Source organism: Athene noctua, chromosome 28, assembly GCF_965140245.1.
Source record: "Athene noctua chromosome 28, bAthNoc1.hap1.1, whole genome shotgun sequence".
NCBI lineage: Eukaryota > Metazoa > Chordata > Aves > Strigiformes > Strigidae > Athene > Athene noctua.
Window position 1 is genome coordinate 4,642,669 of NC_134064.1, and position 17,964 is coordinate 4,660,632.

The following is a 17,964-nucleotide window of genomic DNA, read 5'->3' on the forward strand; positions in this document are numbered from 1 at the left end:
GAGCCGGTGGGGACAGCAATCAGAGCACGTACAGCCCTTTCCATAACCTGATTTAAATCATCTTTTTGTTCAAGCGGTGGGATTTTCTCGCTTAAACCCTGAAGTTTCTCTGCCGGAGGTCCAGGAGAGAAGGGGTAGGAGGAAAACTCCTTCATGCAGCTTCTTGGCGAGCTGGCCAACCTCGACTCCCATATCCATCCCCTGTAGCCACGTGGCGAGTGTCCCAGCAAATCCACATCTCACGTGTCCTCCTGCAGCAGCTTGACTGTACACCCGGGGCTGGAGCCCAGCATCCTGCATCCCATTCCCCCCCATCCCAGCGCTACCCTCTGCCTCTAGAACATCATGGGTGTCTTTTTTTTGAAAAACAAAACAAAACAAAACAAAACCCAACCAACGAAACACAATAAAACAGACCCTCCTTTTTCAACAGAAGTGTTTTGGCTGAAGTTTCAAAACCATCCGAGTGTCATCACGGCCTCCGCCCCGCTGGCTTGGACCCCTCACCTAGATTGCTAAGGAAAGGTGCAGATAGGCAGAGCGCGTGTGCCAGCAACGCCTAAGCCAGGCAGGTATCTGTCGCTTGCTGGAAATCCACCCAGCAGAGCCTCCCTCTTTTGAAATGGGCTGTTCTGGCGCTGGAAACGCTGTCCTTGGGCTTCTAGGAGGGAGGCAGGAGCCCGGGGAAGGTCTCTGCAGAGTGCGGATCCTGATCAGTTCGGGTTATTAAGAGCAGCATTTTGTCTCTGCTGCTTTTATGCTCCTAGATTAAAAAATCTTGCAAAGAGCCAAACACCGAAGTGATTTATGTTTATTTTGCTTACTTAATAACCCTATAGCATGTCCTTCCCTGGGGCATTAGGGTGTATCAGACAAGCATTAATTTAAATTACAACCGTGCCTGATATTTATTTTTTAATATATTTTTATGGTAGCCCTCCCCATTTATAGTGATCTAGAAAAAAAGCCGGGCCACGCCAAGAAGCTGTAATCGCTACCTAATAATCCTAAAAGCAATCGGGGTAAATCGTCGGTGATGCTGACCCCGGAAAGCCAGAGGAGAGGCTCATTGGAGCCGTGTCGGAGCGCTGACATCCCAACGTGCCCACCCAGGCCTGCTCCGAGCCGGGGACCCAAGGGTGGCAGCGGGACCCCTCGAGCCTGGGAATTTCCCAAGGGCTCTAACGAGCCTCGGTTTATATTTTTAGATGAGGTTGTGAAGCGCATCGGAGGGGATTTGTGCAGCACCATCTATCTGGTGGTCACTGCCTGCTGAGAAATGGTGTCCTGGCACGATGCTGGTATTAAAAACACCCAGTTTTGGTGCTTTTAGTGGCCTCAGTCCACAAACAGGCAGATCCCCTGGCCGTGGGGTATCAGTCCACCCGGGTTTAGCTTTTTCCCACCACCCACTGAGGTTCTGGATCTGCCCTAAAGAGAAGTTCCCCACAGAAAGAAATGCACTTTTTCCGCTCTTTCTGCACCCGTATGTGGCTTGGATGTAGTTTATCAAACTTTCACGCACAGACTGACAACGAACAAGGTAAATATCACCCGGAACGGTGAAACTCCGTGAGAGTTAAAGGAAAGGAAAATAATGGGCTTGGGCTATGGGTACTGGGGGATTGGTAGCCCCGCGGCAATGGGATGTCTCCTGAGCAGCTCGGCAGGGCCTCAGGGACACGGTGCTGGACCCCGCACCGCCGGAGCCTGCCGAGAGGAGCAGGAGGCTCTCGAGCAGCGGGTTAATCTCCTGCCATTTGCACGCATGAAAAGCAAAGCAGCTGAGCAATTAAGAGCCAGGCAGAAAGTTAGGCTGGAGGCGTGAGGTACCCGTGTTTTGGTGGCGGTGAGATGCTGGGGGTCATTTCTGCCTCGGGTCCGGGGTCGCCGGTGCCACATCTCCAGCGGTGCCAGCGGAGTGAAACCAGCTCTGAGCAAAAGCTGAGGGCCCTGAGTCATCCCGGGGATCCGGGAACTGGGGCTATGGGGAAGCACCAGAAAGGGGGAGGCTGAGGATAACATCTGGCGTTGGGAAAGCTGCTCTGGTTCCAGCGGGAAGGGGAGGTTTCTCTGGATTTGGGGTGTGATGGGATCGGGGTGCTCTGCCGGGCTTTGGTGTGGGTTTATCTGTGGCCTTGGGGACACAACCCTCGGTCTCCTCTCTGCAGCAGGGTGACCGTGGTGCTCCCAGCTCAGGGCTGAGCATGTGGGGATGAATCAGGAGAGGGCTCAGGCACCCCAGGATGTGCCGGGGAGCAGCAGGAGGGGTGCAGGGAGCTGCAGCTCCGGGGTTGGTCACTCAAAAGAGTGTGTGAGGTGCCAGGACGTCCGTAATCCTCGATTTTTCCGACGTACCTGATCAGCAGGCAGCAGGCGCGGTGTGCATGCATCCCCCATCCCAGAGCAGAGGTGCTGGGGAGCGTCTTTGCTCCCTGTGTGCACAAGCTCCCCACAAACCTCCATTTCCATGAGCACCCGGGGTCTCTTCCCTCCATCCCCTGCACTAAGCCATTCCTCGCCCTGGGAATCTGCTGTTAAAACACTTTTCTGATTAATATAGCCAGGAGAGACTCTTCCCCACCGTGCCCTTCCCCTCTTGACAGCACCGGGAGCTCCCTGGCTGGAGGTGACATCCCCACCTTGGTGGGCTTTTCTTCCGTGAGCTCCTTCCGTGGTTTTCTCTGTGTTTTTCTATTTCTACTAATTCCTTTCCCGATGGAGAGGACAGGACGGGGACGTGGCAAGCTTTAATTCAGCGGCACAACAGCGTTGGCATAATGGGATGTGACATTTATATGAAAAAAATATTTGTGTGGTGGGGGCTGACAGTCTCCTTCGGGCACAAAACTCCAGCTTGATGGTGTTGGGAAAAGCAAGGGTGGTCTGGAGCCGTGCCGGCAGGGAGAGGGTCGGTGTGGCGTGGGTGAGCCACCGTCCCACACCCTGGCGCAGGGATCGGCGTGGAAGAGAGTTAAAAAGCAAAGGGGCAGCTGAGCTGGGAAATGCCAGAGTTTGGGAGTGCTGAGAGCTCGCCGGGCCCTGCCCTGCTCTCTCATGGTCTCCCTCCACGCAGAAATAATTGGAGGGAGAGTTTCTCTTGGACCGGGTGTTTTTTTCTCACATGCTTTTTGCTGGAAAGCAGGATGAGCCTGAACGTTCCTGGGAGCTGGGGCAAGGCCAGATCCTCACCAGCGGTGCTGGCTTTGGTGGCGAGGAGGAAAACCCAAGTGTGCACCTCCCCTGCAAGGACACGGCTGAACAGATCCGTATCCAGCTGCAATTAGCATCTTATTCCTTTAATTCCTTGTTCAAGCCTCCACTCGGCTCGCAGGAGGCTGGATTGCCATCCGGGCGGCTCTGCCCTTCCCGGGATGCTCCCCTGCACTCCCGAGAGCCAATGCATAAATCCTGACCTCATTATAAAGATCACAGAAAGAGAGAATAACAAATCTGGGCTCCTGGCTGTGCCGGCTTTGAAGCCGCCTTCCCCCCGACAAGCTAGCGTGCCGTAAGCGAGCAGCGCAGGAGGAGCCCTGTTTGTTTGGGGATTAACTTCCCGACTTGGCTAATTGTTGGTTAATCGTATCAGCGAGCTGCCGGGCCGGCACCTCGGCCGCTGCCCCGTGGAACACGGCCCCCAGCACCCGGATGAGTCCCAGGGGGTCCCTGGGGTCCCCGGGGCTGGGCTGGGGCACGCTCCCGGCGAGGTGGCAGCAGCCTGGCCCCGCTCTGCTGCACAGCCCTGGGTCCCATCCGTCATCTGTTTGTCCTGGTCCCCTGCCAGCGATTGTGCCGATTCCCACACCCACTTTCCATAACCCTCCGTCCTCGCCCGGGCGAATCGCTGGCGCGCTCGCCACCCATCCCTTTCCCCTCCTCTCTGATGGGATCAGACACGTTCTGGAGAGGGGGAAGAAAGGAAAGGGAAAAAAAAAAAAAAGATCAAGAGGAAAACAAAATGTGACTCACTGCCTCCTTCATTTATTTGTATTTATTTATTCCCCCCGCCCTACGCTGCAACGTGCAGCAGGCAACACCGAGGGCTGGTCGCGATCTCCCGGAGAGCCCCGGTGTGGCCGGCGTCCAGCTTGGCAAAGGGGTGTTGGGAATGGAGGGGAATAATTTTCCTCACTTTTGGCCAAGAAAAAGAGCACGGAGAGGAGCTCCTGGCACAGAAATTGTGCGGCACAGATTTTTGAGGTTGTCCAGGTCTCCGTGTGAGCATCCCGCCAGCATCCCGTGCCCCACTTGACACTGCGCAGCACGGACCGGAGGGTGGAAATATCTAATTCCACCTCCTACACTGCGTCCTCGGCGGGGGAAAGAGAGAAAGAGAAGATAAAAGGCTGGAAGCTCAAATGGTGTCATTAGGAACTATTAATGCTCTCATAAAATGGCATTAATAAACCCGGCAGCTCATCAGCGTCCATTAGCTCCGCTCGTGGCAGGGATCTTCGGGGGCTGCTGGTGTGTGATGTTCCCCTCGCCGGCATTTCAGCGAAGGGGCAATGGGCTGGAAGGGGGGTTTATTCCTCCCTGCAAACCATTTCCCCCCACAAAATCTGCTTCCCATCTGCAGGTCGCCCTCACCTCGGGGGGAGCAGCTCGGTTTTACACCCGACCCTGCCAGCCCAGCAGCCCGTGCCTATGGCGAGCAAAGTTTGTTCCCTTGCTTCCAGAATAGCTGTTTACTATTTAAAAAAAAAAAAAAAAAAAAATAGGCAGGGTTTACAGCACTCTCCCTACTTTCTCCCTCCCGCCTTCTTCCTGTTCTCGCCTCTTAAAAGGAACTTTATCCTTTGACTCTCCCATCCCCGGGGCTAGCCAGAACCCACTGCATCTCGGGGCGAGCGGGCAACCCACATCAGCAGGCAGGAAAACAGGGAGGAGGCCCGGCCTCTCCCGATAAGCCCATGGCAAAGCCAGGAATAGCAGCGAGGTCCCCGCACGGGAGCAGCCCTGCCCGGAACAGAAAAACCCCCTCAATCCCTGTCTTTGAAGAGCGGGCGCTGGCAGCCGGCCCGGCCGCGTGGCGAGCGTGGGGTGTGCTGTGAGCTTCCTCGGCCGAGCCTGGCACATCTGGGGCAGCAGGCACAGCTGGAGGGGCTGGGGGGTAGAGCCGAGGTGCACATCTGGATGGAGGAGGCACGAAACATCCTCCGGGCAGAGCGGGTGTGCGCGGCGCGGAGGGCTGGGGAGGCACATCTGGGTGCAGAGGGCACGTGCACATCTGGGCGGGTTGTGCTCGCACATCTGGGCTGAGCAGGCAGGGAGAGAGCAGCCAGCGCAGCCCCGCGGCCTCGTGTGTGACCCCCACACACACCCCAGGCACACCTTTGGGGTGCTTCTCCCCACCGCCCCCCTACCCTGCACTCTGCTCACCGCCTTCCCCTCCCCTCGGAGGCATCCGAAGGCACCAGTCGCTGCCCAAAAATCTTATTCATCACCTCTCTGCACCGGGATATTTTCAGCTGTGGCTGCCAAGGTGGCAAGCGAGCCCGGGGGAGCCGATAGCCAGGGAGCCAAGCAGGCACTTTGGCTTCCCGGTGACCTTTGCTGTGCCCCAGGCAGCTCGCAGGAGGCTGTCGCCGGCCGTGACTCAGTGCAGAGCAGGTTTCTTTTTGGAGAAAGCGAAGTTTTGATCCTCAAGTGCCGGGGAACAGACCGTGTTCCCTGCGTGCGCTTTTGTTTGCAGTTATCTGATGCATCTTTTTTTTTTTTGGGGGGGGGGGGCGGTAATAACTCCCAGGGCAGGTTAGGACGGAGGAGCCCTGGCAGGGGTGCGTGTGTGGGCAGGACTGGAATAACGGGTGCCGTAGGAGAGGATTTACGAGCGCTGGCAGCGGCGGTGGTGTGAGGTGGGGGCCGGCCAGGAACAGCACAGCAGGTCAGGGGTGAGGGGGCTTGTGCAGGGCCAGGATGAAGCCGAAGCTCCCACCGTTGTCCCTTTGTCGTTAAACTAGTCCCAGTGGGATGCTGGGTGGTCTCAGAAAAGCCCCCCTCCTCCAGGGAAGCATCCCAGACCAGGGATGGAGAGCCAAGCCCGCCGGGCCGTGGGACTTGCTCGCCAGGGAGGAGTTTCGGGTGAGAGCAAAACTGCTGTGATGGAGCGAAGCTTTGCTGCGGGAACGCTGGTCGGTGCAAATCGCCGCTGCCGGCCCCTTCCCACCCGGCATGGTCCACCCCTCCCGAACACCAGTGGGTCCAGCGGCACGGAGGCTTTTAATGGGGTTATTGTGGCTTTTCTGGTGTGCCCCAGCCGGGATCACCGCTCTGGATCACTGCTGGTCCCCGTGTGAGGGCGACAGCGCAGTGACGGCATCGCCTGTGTGCCAGGGCACTGTGCATCGAGCCTCTACATCCCAAATAGCCAAAGAAACCCCCTCCGCTCCAGCTCCCTAATGACCTTTGCAAGGAAAACACTCAAAATGTTAACAACAAAAATATCTGGGGAGAAGCGGGTGCAGCCAGGGTGGGCAGGAGGGGTCTGTCCCCTCCACATCTTTCTCCTGGGGGGTCTCGGTAGCACCTCACCTCCCTCTTCTCGTCCTTTCAGGGTGCGGATCTGAGGACTGGGGACGTCAAAGGGCACGTGCTGACGGGTGAGTGCAGACCCCAACGTGGGGGACACACACGAGGTGTCCTGCAGCCGGGGCTGGGAGCTGCGGCGAGGCGGTGGCAGAGCTGGCTGTGCCCAGCGGGGACGAGCACGCCAGGACGCAACGAGGGGTTCCCGCAGGGCACAGCTGGGCGCTGCCTGAAAGAGGAGCCACTTTTTCTCTTATTTTTCTAGAGGCAAAAGTGGTTAAAAAACTCCCCAGCAGTTGGAAGAGCTCCAAACCAGTGCAAAAAGGCACCGGGGTGGGGGGGTGGGGTGTGTGGGGGGTGTGTGTGAGTATAATCAAAAAGCAAAACACAAGATAAAAGTGGGTGAATCCCAACAACTTCTGTGATGTTGCAAGAACAAAGACTTTCAGTTCAAAACAGGCCAGATGTGGCTCACGGAGTTTACACCCCGAGGAGGTGGGGGAGAGGGGCCAGGGGCTCGCCCCAGTCCTGGAGGAGCTTCAGCCTCTTGCCCCTTGGCATCACGTCCCCTCGTCCCTGCTGAGGGGGTCTCTCCCCGGGGATGCCCCCCTCTGCCCCGAGCCAGCTGCAGGCCCCACATCTGGGCAGCTGTGCGCTGGTCGCTCCCACTTTGCGGGGATGGGAAGGGTGATGGAGGAGAGGTTGGGGCGCTTGGCACAGGGGTGAGGAGCACCCTGGGGCTCTGGAGTTGAAAGAGGAGGAGGATGAGGAGGGGGAGAGGGCGGTGGCTGGCTCAGCAGGAGGTTGGGGGCAGGTTATTTCAGGAGAGGGAAAACAGGAGCTTGGCCCTGGGCAGATGGGGGGGATCTGGGCGGCGAGAAGGGAGCGGGTGGGTTTTCAGGGGGGGGGCACAGCGGCTGCTTTTGCCCTTGAGCTGCTGCCCCACGCGTGGCGAGGAGCCTGGGTGCTGGGGCTGGGTGCTGCTCCCAGCCTGGAGGAGGGAGATGGGTGCTGGGTTGTGGGGAGAAGCGGGTGCTGCCTGTACGAGGATGCTCAGCCGTTCCCTTTCCCATCCCCAGATTACACCCGGCCCACGCCCCCGCCCCGCAGCGGGTACCACCGCTACCAGCTCCGCCTGTACGAGCAGCCGGCTCACCAGGCCATCGCCCTGAGCCCCGAGGAGCGGGTCTCGCTGGGTAAGGAGCCGCCGTGCCCTCGCTCCCGGCCCCACATCGTGCCCCCAGGAGCTTTCCCGGGGGTACGGATAACACCACGTCTTCGGGAATGCCCAAAGCACCGGGCTGGGGATGCTCGTGTGGTGCAAAAGGACTTCAAATCCTTGCACGGGGCGTGGTTGGGGTGTTAAGTCCTTGCAAGGCCGCAGAAACCCTCAGTAAAATGGCTAGTAACGGCCTGGCTAGCGGGATCGAAGCAAGGAGAGGGCCAGTCGGGGCCCAGTCCTGGCTGGCGCGTCCCCCCTGAGCCGTGTGCGAGTTGCATCACCACCACCTCGGAGCGTGCAGATAAGGATCAGCCGTGGAGAAGGTTTGGCAAGGGATTGCTCAAACCTGGCTGACACAACGCCCGTCAACTCCCAGCTCCCCTCCGCCCCGCTCCGTGCAGGGACGGGGCTGCCTCCTCCCAAAACACGGCAGGGATGGAGACAAGCACCCCAAAACACAGCGGGACCAGCCCCCGCTGCTTCATCCCGGATGGGCGCACCCTGAGCTCTGGGGTGCCCTGAACATGGGCAAGGATCCATCCCGGTGGGTTCCCTCCCTGGACGGGGCTGGGGCTCGGGGTGCTGCGGCTCACGCGGCCCAAGCAAGGGAAATTTCAAAACTTTCCCAGCCGGGACCGCCTGAGCGCAGCTCGAGAGGCAGGTCAGGTCGGTGCGTCCCGTCTGCGCTGGCCTGACTCACCCCAGCACCCTGTTAACCAACCCTGCACAGCCCCGGGGGAAGGCGGGCAGCAGCGGGATGACTCTGGGGACCCCCGTGTCGGGAGAGACCCCAAAACCCCGTGATGTTTGTCCCGTGGCCAGAACGGGCTGCTGCTGCTGCGAGTCTCTCCGTGGGTTATTTCTGCCCTTCGCTTTGCTTTCTAGCTCATTAGCTCTGCTTCTTAATGACATGCATCAAAGTCACCCCCCCTGCCAGCAGGGGGGGGGGGGCCCTTCCCCAGCCCCTTGGCCCCGGCGTGGCTGGAGGAGGGGGGGTCCATGCACCCACATCCCCATCTCAGCACCCCAGGGCTGGGAAAAGGAGGGCTGCGACACCCCCCAAAGAGCTTTTTCCCAATAAATCCTTTTATTAGCAGGATGTGACTCTCCAGCCCCCAAATTTCACACCCGAAGGGGTTCAACCACCAGATCCGTGTGTCCTGCAGAAGATCCACGCCCCCCCCGTCCCCCCCATCCCCCGGGGTGCAGGGTGGCCCCCCCCTGCACCGTCTCCATCCCATCCTCAAGTTTCTCAGCCCTTCCCAGGCTCCCTGGGAAAGACCCGTTAAAACAGCAGCGGATATTTGGATATTTTCTCCACAACATCCGACGCCTGAGCATCTCGCTGGTTGTCAGACAGCTGCGGCTCTCTGGCCGAGGCTGTTATCTGAGTAGATGGTTGAAGGTTATTTTTAACCATTTCACTGCTGCATCACAGGCTCGGCCTGTCCGGCGGGTGCTGCTGGATTGAACCACCACCCTCCAGCAGCCCATCTCTAATTCCCAGGGCAGCCGGCGAGCGGGGTAGGAGCCCTAAAAGCAGCCAAAGGATGAGATTTTTGGTGTCTGAAGGGGTTTAAATAAATCCATCCCCAGGGATCGCAGCGGGGCCAACACTGACCAAACCACTGGTGCATCCAGCCCTGCGTGGCTGAGCGCTGGGTCTGTCCCTGCGGTGCGGAGGCAGAACATGGGGGAGAGGAGCAAATGCCTCTGGCAGCACATGGAAACAAGGAGGCCCTGACCTTGACCCCAGTGACCACGAGTGAGAAACTGAGCCAGCTCCTCCATGGCTCCAGCTTGGCCCTCTCCTCTGAGATGCAGGTTTGCCCGGTGATGCTGCAGGTGCAGATTCCAGCCCTGCTCGGGCTTTGCCATCTTGCTTGGCCTTAAGCCAGCCCTTTCTTGTTGCTTTTATTTTGTCCTAAATCTGGTAGCAGCGATATCTCCATTTCACCAAAGGTGGTGGCACCCATCATCACCGGGTGCTAAGCCTGGAGAGGGAGAGATGTCCTGACTGGGAGGGAGAGATGTCCTGACTGGAGAGGGTGAAATCTCCTGACTGGGGGGAGAGATGTCCTGACTGGGAGGGAGAGATGTCCTGACTGGAGAGGGTGAAATCTCCTGACTGGGGAGGAAGAGATGTCCTGACTGGGAGGGAGAGGTCCCGACCTGCGCCGTGCAGCACCGGCACCGTGCCCTGCCACACATCCACACCTCTGGCAGGGTGTCGAGCCCGCTCGGGGAGAAGAAGGAGCCCCGCGAGAGCATTTCTCTCACTGCCCAGCTTGGGGACAAGCTCCCTCCGTCACCCTCTGCCCAAGCACAGGCTTGGGCTGCGCTTTGGAGGCCGCGCCAGGAAAAGTCCTGGGCCAAACTGTGCCGAACTGGGGCGGGTGGTTTGTGCCAGGCGGGATGGCAGGAGCTCGGCGGTGCAGCCTCCAGAAGAGGGCACTAAACCAGGGCCTGCCCGTGCCGCCGTGTCCTTGTGCTTCTGAAAGAGCCATTCCTGGAGCAAATCCCTGGGAAATTAAAAAGCGAGGGGCAATGGCGAGTGTGGAAAATAAACCTGGGCTTCTCCTCCCCCGCCCCCCGCCTGGCTTTGCAATGCCGGTGGCTCAGAGGGAGCCAGGATGGCTCCGTGGTGGCCGGTGGCTCCGGTGCCCACCCGGCCGTGGGGATGTCTGACGTTGGGTGTCATGCCCAAGGCCGTGCAGGCCGGCAGTGGCGGAGCTGGAGGAAGGCTGCAGTGTCCCCTCGCCGCCACTCCCCGCAACGAGCCTGGCACTGGTGGCAATGCTGAAATCGGGTGTTTATGGCAGAGTGTTTCTCCAGGGTGGCTCTTGAGCAAAAAGGCTTGTTTCATCAGGGAAAAAAACCCACCCTGATCCTTCTCTGTGAGCGTTTCTGATCAATCCCTGCAGCAGCCAGCTCTCTCACTGGGTGACCTCAGGCAAATAACTCTCCTGCAGCCTCAGTTTCTCCACTGGAGTCTGATTCACTCCATTTTTTGGCTGTGCTGCAGCCGTGCAAGAAAATTATCCCTGGGCACCAGCTCTGTCCCCACTTGGGGGGAGATGGGGACCCTCGGGGTGTCCCCAAGGCTGCATGGGTGCCGTCAGGCACTGTGAGGCCCTTCCTCCCCTGCCACCCCACTTCCCTCCGAAGCCAGGAGGGTTACAAGCCGGTGTTTGTATTTTGGTGAGATGCAAGATAATAGTTTGTGGTCTGCAAAATGTCAAAGCCACCCGGCGCATCCCGAGGCGTTGGCATCCGGGGCGAGCTGCGGGAAACCCCCTCGGCCGGGGGAATTCGGGTGTCCGGGGATGCTGGGGATCTTGTCCGCCCATCTGCAGCCCGCGGGAGGATGGAGACCGTTTGTTTTCCACCTCCTTCCTTTCCTTTGTGGGGGAAGTTTAATTAGCACAAGATCTTGAGGCTTAATTGCACCTGCCAGGGCGGTGCCGTATCTCTCTCTGCTTCCACCCTGCCGTGCCGCGGTGCCGGGTGCCCACCAGCACTGGTGAGCGTGGGGAGTTGCTCCCCAGCATCCCCAAACCTTCCCTTGCCCCAGAAAGACATTTTACAACTGGGAATGGATTTTTGCCTCCTGGAAATGGGAAGCAGCGAGTGTTTTAGGGAGCAGGGATGAGCCCTGCCAGCCGCCCTCCCCGTAGCTCCATCCCTCTCCAGCTCCGGCTTCGCATCGGGGCCGCAGCTTTGACTCATGAGCCGACCTTGTGAGCCTCCGATCCACCCAGCTGGAAAATCGGGTTGGACTGGGCCCCGGCGGGGAGGGAAAGGCTGCGGCTGGGATGGAAGGCAGCGAAGGGCTGCGGGGAGCACACGGTCCCGGCCGAAGTCCCCGGGTGTCACTTAATGGTGACCAAAGCAGCTGGCGGCCTCCCGCCTACCTCCGCTGGGACATCATTAATCTTGGCAGAAAAGCATCAGGGCTCCTATCAGGGAGAACGGCCCCGCTGATGAGGCTGATAAATTATAGCTGGCAACATGCCCCCAGCGCTGCGGGGCCGGGGGGAGGCGGGGGCCAGTCGTTTTTGGGGGGTGAGGGGGAAAGCAGGGTGCGATGGCAGAGCTGAAAAACACCCATCGCCCGTGAGGCCAGAGGGTCCCTGAGCTCCCCAAGCCCAGCAGCTGCCTCGTGCCTCAGTTTCCCTGTCTGGTGCTCAGGGATCAGGCCTGTGTGAGTGTCCGTGGGTGCTCCTCTTCCTCCGGTGGGCGCTCGGATGAAGGCCAAGAGCAATGATATAATCCCCTGGGAAATGAGATTGAGAACGGACCAAGCCATGGGTGAAACGTTGTGTTGTTTTAGTGGGGAGAGGGGACCCCACCAGCCCCCCCCACCACTCCGTGGTCCTGGTGACTCTCAGTCACCAGCCCTGGGAGCTGGCCGGTGCGGTGACACGATTTGGGACAGTTTGCAGAGGGATGTCACCCTGTGCCGGGGGGTGCAGGGGGTCATGGCCGTTTGGGGATGCACCCAAAGGGTTGGATTTGGCGTGGGGGGTCTGTGGACCCCCAAACCCGGTAACCACCCCGTGCATCACCCCGGCTGCACCCGGGGCTTTCCCTACGGCCTGTCCTGGCTCCCCTGGAGCAACGGGCACAACCGGTGCGATGGCAGGTAGGGAAGAAAGTAGGTCAGGAAAAACCCCGGCCCCACGCGTGGCGGCGAGAGCCCGGGCCAGCGCCGGCAGCGACTCTTCCTCCTCCCGGCTCCTTTCATCCGCGCCTCTCCGGGGGCTTCACCAACATCAATGGCAGCTCCTGGCACCCCTGGGACTTGGGGGGCCGCCGCTTCTCGCTCTCACCCCGCTCCCACGGGGCACCGGCCGCTTTCCCCAGGAGCGTTCCGAGCGCTTTGAAACCCAGCGGATGAAAGGCGCCCGCCGAAGGGCTGTGGGTGCAGCGGGAGCTTCCCCCCCCCGGGACCCCTTCCCCTGGCACCACCAGGACCCCCAGAGCTGGGAGCGGGGGGATGGATTGAGAGCCCAACGCGAGTGGCTGCCCCTCTGTGCCAGGGTGTTATTTGGGGAGAGACGTGGTTGCAGGAGCATGTGGGGGCTCCAAACCTGAAGCTCCCTCAGGCTCCCGCGTGGGGGCATCTCCCCCCTCGGGCTGGGGTGTCCCGGCTGGCCGTGACCCCGGCGTGGCACGGTGGGTCTGTCCTTGCCCTCAGCTTGGTTTGGGTCCTCAGCGGGTGGCGGTGAGGACGTGGGCACATTTGGGACCCCCCCCCCGGCCACACTCAGCCTGATGCTCCCAGCTGGGGTGTTGGGGTGCAGGGTCCAGCCCGAGCATCCTGACACCCCCGTCCCAGGCACCGAACCACTGCCCTGGCCACGTCCTCCTGCAGCTCCGGGAGGTCGGAGGGTGCACTGGGAATATCTGCAGAGCCCATCGAGGGGGTTTTCAGCCGTGGGGTGACTCACGGCGGGGCCTGACTCACTGCCCGAGGCGGGGGGCGGGTGGGGGGAGCTGGGTTCTGTCGGCACCCCGAGCCACCGCCGCCCCACGCGGGTGATGCAGCAGCTCGGGTTTTGCTCAGCATTTTTGCAAGGGGATGGTTTTGCTCCAGTTGGGGCTGAGATGTGAAGGCAGATAAGGGCTGCCAGTCTGCAGCGTGACATTAAAGAGCAGCGCCAGGAAGGGGAGAGGAGGGGAGGACAGGTTTCAGATAAACAACGGGCCCCTTTCCCCACCTCCCCCGACGCCACAGCCGTGGCCCCATCCAGCGTCCCAGCGGGCAGGGACAGAGGTGGCAGCCCAGGGAAAGCCCCTCTGGCCGGGGAGGAGGATGCTCCGCGGGCCACAAGCCAGGCCTGCACTCCACACTAAACCCTGGCAGGGCGCAGGGGGATTTCTGGCCCAAGGGAATCCCTCCTGCCCACCCTGGCGAGGGTTTCCCTGCCACCTCCAGAAAAACTGAGGCTGGCTCCAGCTACCCTGGACCTCCAGCACCCTCGGGTGAGGGCCGGCAGCAGAGGAGGGGGGTCAGGAATGAAGATCTCCCTCGACTCCAACAACCTGCAGAGCAGCAGCAGCTCAGTGCATGCATGCACCCGCTGCCGGGGGGTTTCCAGGCACCCCAGAGCGGGCTCGTAGGAAGGAGTGGGAAGGGGGGACGTGAGAGGAGCGGACGCCATTCCCCCACTGCGGGGGATGCTCAGGACTGGGCTCCCCGTTGTCTCCCTGCCCTCCGGCCCCACGGGGCAGAGCCCGGTGCCTCCCCGCCTGCCGCTGGGTGCAGGATGTGGTCTGCAGCGGGTCGGGCAGCGCAGCAGCCGGCGCATGGCATGCAGCGTGCAGCGTGCAGCGTGCAGCCCCGGCCTGCAGCCGGCCCCGGAGCATCCCCCCGACCAGCTCCGGCCACCTCGCAGCCCCCCCTCACTCCCTCTCCCTCTCTCCCCAGGTGCTTGGGCGATGGAGAGTTTCGAGAAGCGGTTTTGGCTGGGCTCCCCGGTGGCCTCGACACAATTTCTCACTAAATACTACGAGGATTAGTGCCGGCCATCGTGCCCTTCCCCTGCACAGCTGCACCCCCGCACCTCAGAGCCGCCTCTGCCCGGACGGAGAGAAAACCCCAGGACCCACCGAGGAGGCTCCCACCCTTCTTCTAGTCCAGATTCAAGCAGAAACTTCAACGCTTCCAAAACCCGGGGGGGTTTCTCTTTCCCTCTGAGGGTAACATCCCGAGCGGTGTCCTGGCTCGCCCTGGGTATCCCAACGGCCCTCTTCTCCCCTCACCCCCCATTTCTGGCCAACCCCCAGCATGTCCCACCTGCACCTTCGGGGATCTCGAGCTTTTTTGCCTGCAGCTTTCAGAATAAACCGTGGATAGAGCACACAGGGCTGCACGGGCTCCTTGCCAGGGTGATACCGGGCCAGCACTGGGCGAATCTGGTTGCTTTTGGGGTCCACACCAGCACCATGGGATGGAGCAGACCCTTTGTGGTTTGCAGGGGGGGAGGTTTGCCAGTAAAACCCTGGTGCAGGCGATGCTGGGGCATGGCCCGATGTCACACGGGGACTCCGGTGCAGGAGCAGAACCGTGGTGCCCAGTCGGGGGGGTCCCTCGGCATCACGACGCAGGGTGGCAGCGTGGGAACTGGGCCCTGCCCTTCCTCTTCCCTCCCTCGCTGCCTCAGCCCGTTCCTCTTGGAAAGCAAAACCAAAATGAAAGCCATAAATCAGAAGAGCTCTGCCTACTGGCCACTTAGCCGGACCTCCCCTTTAATTAGCTCTTTAATTAGGCTTTCACCTAAGACTTCGTTTTCTCCGAGGGTTGGATTCACCCGCCTGCAGGTCCTCCTTGCAGCGTGTCCTTGGTGGCTCCGCTGGGCCAAAGCTGGTTTTGTCCTGTCGATGGCCCCGGCCGCATCCAGGAACACTTTGAACAAACCCCGAGGAGCAAGACCAAGATCCCAGGGAGCATTTTGCAGTCAGGGGAAACTGAGGCCCGAGGGAATGACCTGCTCGCGGCCGTGCAGGGAGGTGTAGCATCGTGCAGAGGGGATGGCGATGCTCCTGTTGCTGCATCTCCCCCCGGCTCTGTCCCAGAGCAACCTGTCCCCGAAGCAAGAGAGAAAACAGGTCTGTGCCATCCCCTTCGCACTCCCTGTGCCCGTCCTGGCTCCACAGCAGCGAGAGAGGCTTTCACTCCATGCTGGGGGGGGTTAAACATGGCCGGGACTTTCCACCCCAGCAGGAAACGGCTGTTTACCTCACAGGGGCTGAATCGATCTGCCGGGGCTCAGGGTGAGGGGCTGTAAGGAGGGTGAAGGAGCCTGGGGGTCCCGGTTTGTCCCATGGCACATGCCGCTGGGTGAAGCTGCAGGGCACGGCGGGAAGGAGAGCAACAAAAAAAGGAAGCTGGGTAACATACCACAACCCAGGGAAAAAAAAAAAAATACAAAACACACTGCCCGGCTTGCCATCGGCACTAAGATTAGCAGCAGAGGAAATGACACTTAGAGATGTCATGGAAGTCTGCTAAAGTTGGATTTCTCCTTCTCTCTTTCTATACTTACCCTCGGTTGAGGGTGTAATTGGCCCGTTAGGTTAATGTGGAGGGACCGGTGTAAATGAAAGGTCACGCTTTGTTGACATCCTGCAGTCAAACTATAGTCATCCTTTCCTCCCTGCCTTTAATTCCTTGTGGCTGGTGTGTTTATTTTTGGTGGAAGGGAAGAGAAAAAGCAATCGGATGTTTATCCTTCTAGGAAATTATCGCCATCATTCTTGGGTTTAATTTGAGCTGGAGAGGAGTCAGACGCGCTCCGTGTCCGAGCCAGGCTCTCGCTGGGCACCGTGAGCCCAAACTGATCCCCTGCCCCGTGTGTCACTGATGGGGATGAGGAGGAGGATGGAGATGGGGAGGGGATGGGGATGGGAACAAGGATGGGATGGGATGGGATGGGATGGGAAGGAGAACAGGGATGGGGTTGAGGATGAGGATGAGAGTGAGGTTGAGGATGAAGAAGAGGATGGGGATGGGGACAGTGATGGGATGAGGTGGGATGGGATGGGGATGGAGAACAGGGATGGGGATGGGGATGAGAATGGAGATGTCAATAGAGATGGGGATGGAGATGGGAACAGGGACAGGGATGGGGATGGGGATGGGGACGGGGCTGGAGATGGGGACAGGGATGGTCCTGAGCAGGACTCTGCCCGGGTGGCTGCAGCGGGCTCTGTGCTGGGACGATCCTGTGCTGGGACGCAGGATGAGGCCCCACTGGCCTTGCACCAGGTGCCCGGGCACACGCAGGGCTGCAGACGCACGACGCAGCAGGAGCACCGGCCAGCCCGGAGCCACAAACTCTCACTTGGATGCACGCAAGGCCTTCACGCCGTGGAAAATATTAATTGTGGTTTTTTGGTTCGCTTTTTGATGATTTAGAAAGAATGAAAAAAAAAAAAAGAAAGGAGGAAGCCACGTAGAGTCACTTTGTGCTGGTCCCACCCCCTTTATCTCTCCTTCCATTCGCTCACCATTGGTGCGAGAGAGAAAAGAGAAGCTGAGTCTCTCGCTGCCTAAATGTAGAAAGTTTTGCTTCTAAATCAGTTTGTGATGGAAAGGAAATACGTCACGTCCCTGGGGAAGTGGCTGGTTTTCAGCAGCCACAACCCCAGCACCGAGTGCTGCAATGGAACAGCCCAGCACTGAAATAGCTCCACGCTCTGTTATTGTCACCGATAGAATTTTTTTTCTCTGTCTACATGTGTCATTTTTAGCATCCAGAGGAAGTTTTATTTGTATTTGTTAGCTCGACTTTCCACTGTCATGGCTTTTTTACTTTTTCATTTGAAGGTCCAGGAAGGGGTTCAGGAGAAAACAGAGCGGGGTGAGCTCAGGTGTGATGGGCTCGATGGGGCGGGACGTGGTACCCACGGCACCGCCGGCCTCTCCACCTGCAGCCCCGGCGTGTGTGCGCCGGCCTCGCAGAGCCCACGGGAATCGAAACCCCCCGGGCCCACGGGAGCACAACTCCCCCGCCCCGGGGATTTGGGGGGGCTGCGGCAGTGAGCCGAGCCCCAGGCTGCGGGATGGAGACGACTCCCCTTTGCCCTCGTTGTGAGGTGGGTTTGGACATTTCCAGCCCCTTCCCAGAGCAAACTCAACCCCTCGGTGGGATGGTGAGGAAGAGGAAGAGTTGGGGTTTAAAAAATTAATAGTGAGCTGGAGAAAATTGAATGTTCCTGGTGAGCAACAGCAGCTCCAGCAGTGCATCGGGGGTGTTTCTTTCCAAAGCTGGGCTGAAGGCCAGAAGAAGCCTGAGCTAAACACAATCCCGAAGTTAGCAGGGTAATAATTACCTATTTTTAATGATTATTGAAATAATTACTCTAATGGGAAAAAGTATCAGCCCCTGGCTCAAGGGGAGGCAGCCCTGAGTCCCAAAACAGGAGGCATCTCCCCTCTGGTGGGACCACTCCTGGAAAATTCAGATTTAGGGGCAGAGGATGTTAAGGATCAGGGACTGGGGGCCACCCCTTGCACCCCCCTGGCCTCGGTGGCACGTGGGGACCACACGGGGACAACCCAGCATGGCAGGAGCAAAACGATGCCAGGCAGCATCTCCCCCTTGCACAGGTACTTGCACAAGAAGGGATTAGCCGGATCAGCTGATGATGATCTAAGCGCATAACTATATCAACCTGTGAATTAATTAATGATATCTCACACT

At 59.5% G+C, this 17,964-nt stretch overlaps 1 protein-coding gene across 5 annotated transcripts in view; it reads left to right on the top strand.

Moving 5' to 3' along the window:
- The window catches only part of PEBP4 (phosphatidylethanolamine binding protein 4), a 79,775-nt gene extending 65,154 nt beyond the window's left edge, over window positions 1–14,621 (top strand). For all 5 annotated transcript variants that reach the window (XM_074928610.1, XM_074928609.1, XM_074928612.1 and 2 more), the window contains 3 exons: window positions 6,560–6,605; window positions 7,611–7,727; window positions 14,187–14,621. In XM_074928610.1, coding sequence (XP_074784711.1) covers window positions 6,560–6,605; window positions 7,611–7,727; window positions 14,187–14,278 — 255 coding nt within the window. In that variant the 3' untranslated portion in view covers window positions 14,279–14,621. The remainder of the gene's footprint in view (window positions 1–6,559; window positions 6,606–7,610; window positions 7,728–14,186) is intronic.
- The last annotated feature ends 3,343 nt before the right edge of the window (window positions 14,622–17,964 follow it).